The 4,388-nt window shown below is 48.4% G+C and overlaps 1 protein-coding gene across 2 annotated transcripts in view; it reads right to left on the reverse strand.

Moving 5' to 3' along the window:
* Positions 1-2,153: 2,153 nt before the first annotated feature.
* UBC (ubiquitin C) overlaps positions 2,154-4,388 on the reverse strand; it is a 3,066-nt gene continuing 831 nt past the window's right edge. For both annotated transcript variants that reach the window (XM_031059802.1, XM_014308393.2), the window contains exon 2: positions 2,154-4,085. In XM_031059802.1, coding sequence (XP_030915662.1) covers positions 2,478-4,079 — 1,602 coding nt within the window. In that variant the 5' untranslated portion in view covers positions 4,080-4,085 and the 3' untranslated portion in view covers positions 2,154-2,477. The remainder of the gene's footprint in view (positions 4,086-4,388) is intronic.

Below are 4,388 nucleotides of genomic sequence, written 5' to 3' on the forward strand. Positions count from 1 at the left end.
TGCTGCTTTTCAAACAGCCAAATTGGGCAAAAATCTTAAAAAACACCCCTGGTTGCTGTGGGCAAGGCTGCAGAAATACTGAGGGATTTATTCCCAATATTCCCAATCCTATAGGATTATGTTGTGGGGCAGCTGAGAAAGGAGAAAACCCCAAATGTATCCAAGTACAGCATAATGGGTTATTTAATTTCTCTTTTTATAGGTATAAGTAATTTTTTAAAGCACAAAAGATAAAATCCCAAAATCTTGGCTGTTTTTCCTTTTTTGTCTTTTTGGGGTTTTAATTTTTTTAAAGGGAGAACAGACTAGAAATTAACTGAAGCAAAAAGAAAAAAAAACCTCAAAAGTCAGTCACAAAACTTAGATTACAGCAGGATTAAATGATGTTATCAGAATTTGTTGTAAATATGGAAGCATTAAGATTATTCTAATAGCATAGAGATTCTGGCTAAAACATATTGAATTATTATTTTAGTTAGGAATAGTTGTATCTAAGCAGACTTTTGAAGTACCACCATATTTTAGGAGTAAAAATAAAAAGAGTATTTTAATAATATCAATCATTTGTATTGCCTGACATCTTACTTTGTTTTATGCTAATAACTTTGGTGTAAACACTGCATGTCATACAAATTCATGTTCACATTTCCTTGTGATTCATATCCATTTCCTTAATTTACTTAAATTGCAAAGATTTTTTTCTCATTAATGAAGAAATCCTTGCAGTCATTTCCTGGAGCACCCCAGGTACCAGTGGAGGCCACAGTTCAACACCAGCTTGGCTCAGGACAAAAACCAGAGCAGAGGGACTTAGAGATGGGGCAGCTGAGAGGCATTTTAAAAACTCTTTACTTTTTAGTCTCATTTGAAGGGTGAGACAGTACAGATGTTACATGCTATACAAACCTTCTATCAAATTTTAAAATAATTTTCTACAAATCGATTTCCCACAGAATGTCAGTTTATTCAGTGCCCACCCCAAACCCCAGCAGGAAGATCACTTTATCATCACTTTATTTATGTTTATTCAGTGCCTTATTCCTGTGGGGCTGCGAACTGCTCAGGGACTTCAGGCAGGGCTGAAAACACCCAGCTCAGGAATGGTTGGGGCTGGAAGGGACATTTGGAGGTCACCCTGAGGTGGTTGCCCCAAATTATTTCCTTTATGGCATTTTAGGCCCTCACAGGAAATGCCTGAACAGCCTCTCCGGGCACCCTGCCGGGGGGTTAAACTGCAAAAAGCAAAACAGCAATTGCAGGGAAATTCAAACTAAGGGAAGGCTAGTGCGGTAGGGACAGCAAATGTTTACAGAACTTTGTATTTCTACTAGCTCAGCAGGCACAAAAGCAAGCCCTGCTCCTAAAAAAAACAAAATCCGATCATGGATGTAAGCCTCAAACCCACACTGAACCTGCAGTGTGCAGTTTTCTATGAGAACAGCAACTTTTGGGTTTTATTTCCCATGAAGTGCAGCACTTACCAGAGATGCTCAGTGATGGAATCCAGAAGGAACAAATCAACTTCCAGAGCAGCACTCCAGGGGTAGGAGTGGACCAAGGTGGTGCCTGACGGAGGCTTCAGAGCAGGGCAGCATGGGCTGGGCCCCATCTCAGGGTGAGCAGCTGCCAGAGCCCAGCAGGTGAGGACAGTGACAGCCACCCCCACAGCCTGGGCTGTTTTTGGGGAAGGGCAGGTGGCCATTGCATCCCTCTGAACACCCACCAACCACTGCAGCTGAACCAACCCAGACCATCCCCACTTGTCCAAGTTCCCTTAACCCACCCCATAAAAAGCAAACCCAAACCCAGCTAACCCAACTTTAATGGGAACTCCCCACACCTTGTGTAGAACTCACCAAACCAGGCAGCTCTTACACTGCTCAGTCACCCACTGCCATTTCAGGTTTCACCTCCAAACTTACCACACAATTCCCACTGTGGCCAGCCCTCCCCCAGACCAACACCCCCATCCCCAGAGTCCCTTCAGAGCAGTGCCAGGCACTGGCACCCCTCACACCCACCCCAGGACCAGCAAACAACTCAAACCACAAACCCAAGACCTGCAGCAAAACCCACCCCATCATTTTGTGGGGTCCTTACATCCCACCTGAAAGCAGAGTGCTGCTAAACTCTAGGAAGAAAAAACAACATGGTATTATTAGCACTTCATTAAGATTTTAATCCAGATCCATTTTAACCACAAGGTTGGTCCTCATCATACATGCACAGAGGCTTGAACTGCCATGGTAAGAAGCCAAAGCATTTCACTTAATACATGTTTCACCTGCTCGAACTGAGACAGACTACAGGGTGTAATGTGCAACAGAAAACTTTATTAGCATTTCAACAGACAGTTGTTCAGCAGTTACTCAAGCTTGCATTAACCTTGCATTAACTTAATATTAAGACATTGAAGAACTACAGTGCAAACACAAGTGCCACTGGCAACCCTGGGGTCAAGCAAGATGCACAAGAACTTAACAGCCCCCCCTGAGGCGCAGCACCAGGTGCAGAGTCGCCTCTTTCTGGATGTTGTAGTCAGACAGAGTGCGCCCGTCTTCCAGCTGCTTGCCAGCAAAGATCAGCCTCTGCTGGTCAGGGGGAATGCCCTCCTTGTCCTGGATCTTGGCCTTCACATCCTCAATGGTGTCACTGGGCTCAACCTCAAGGGTGATGGTCTTGCCAGTCAGGGTCTTCACGAAGATCTGCATCCCACCCCTGAGGCGCAGCACCAGGTGCAGAGTCGACTCTTTCTGGATGTTGTAGTCAGACAGAGTGCGTCCGTCTTCAAGCTGCTTGCCAGCAAAGATCAGCCTCTGCTGATCTGGGGGAATGCCCTCCTTGTCCTGGATCTTGGCCTTCACGTTCTCAATGGTGTCACGGGGCTCGACTTCCAGGGGGATGGTCTTGCCAGTCAAGGTCTTCACGAAGATCTGCCTCCCACCCCTGAGGCGCAGCGCCAGGTGCAGAGTCGCCTCTTTCTGGATGTTATAAACGGACAGGGTGCGCCCGTCTTCCAGCTGCTTCCCCGCAAAGATCAGCCTCTGCTGATCTGGGGGAATGCCCTCCTTGTCCTGGATCTTGGCCTTCACGTTCTCAATGGTGTCACGGGGCTCGACTTCCAGGGGGATGGTCTTGCCAGTCAAGGTCTTCACGAAGATCTGCCTCCCACCCCTGAGGCGCAGCGCCAGGTGCAGAGTCGCCTCTTTCTGGATGTTATAAACGGACAGGGTGCGCCCGTCTTCCAGCTGCTTCCCCGCAAAGATCAGCCTCTGCTGATCTGGGGGAATGCCCTCCTTGTCCTGGATCTTGGCCTTCACGTTCTCAATGGTGTCACGGGGCTCGACTTCCAGGGGGATGGTCTTGCCAGTCAAGGTCTTCACGAAGATCTGCCTCCCACCCCTGAGGCGCAGCGCCAGGTGCAGAGTCGCCTCTTTCTGGATGTTATAAACGGACAGGGTGCGCCCGTCTTCCAGCTGCTTCCCCGCAAAGATCAGCCTCTGCTGATCTGGGGGAATGCCCTCCTTGTCCTGGATCTTGGCCTTCACGTTCTCAATGGTGTCACGGGGCTCGACTTCCAGGGGGATGGTCTTGCCAGTCAAGGTCTTCACGAAGATCTGCCTCCCACCCCTGAGGCGCAGCACCAGGTGAAGAGTTGACTCTTTCTGGATGTTATAATCGGACAGGGTGCGCCCGTCTTCCAGCTGCTTCCCCGCAAAGATCAGCCTCTGCTGGTCAGGAGGGATCCCTTCCTTATCCTGGATCTTGGCCTTCACATTCTCGATGGTGTCACTGGGTTCCACCTCCAGAGTGATGGTCTTGCCAGTCAGGGTCTTCACGAAGATCTGCATCCCACCTCTCAGGCGCAGCACCAGGTGCAGAGTTGACTCTTTCTGGATGTTGTAGTCGGACAGAGTGCGCCCGTCTTCCAGCTGCTTGCCAGCAAAGATCAGCCTCTGCTGATCTGGGGGAATGCCCTCCTTGTCCTGGATCTTGGCCTTCACATTCTCAATGGTGTCACTGGGCTCAACCTCAAGGGTGATGGTCTTGCCAGTCAGGGTCTTCACAAAGATCTGCATGTTGACCTGCAAAACATACAGATGCTTCAGCTATAGCCACTTAATCAAATGAAACCTTCAGTAAATCCTAAGCAAAGGTATTAACGTTGCTATTTCCCATCAGTTAAAATTTCTTACCTTGGTTGTAAGAAACGTGAAATTAAAATATCGTTTTTCCGTTTGACTAACTAAACCTGGTTTGAGACAAAGTCCCCTGAGTTCATTAAATAGATTACTCTCATTACAGGACTCCCCAGGCCGCCTCTCCTTTATGCCCGCAATGCAGCAAAGCAGCACCGGAGCCCCCGGATCCCCCTAATCCGTGGCAGG

The sequence above is a fragment of the Geospiza fortis genome, unplaced genomic scaffold, assembly GCF_000277835.1.
Source record: "Geospiza fortis unplaced genomic scaffold, GeoFor_1.0 scaffold538, whole genome shotgun sequence".
NCBI lineage: Eukaryota > Metazoa > Chordata > Aves > Passeriformes > Thraupidae > Geospiza > Geospiza fortis.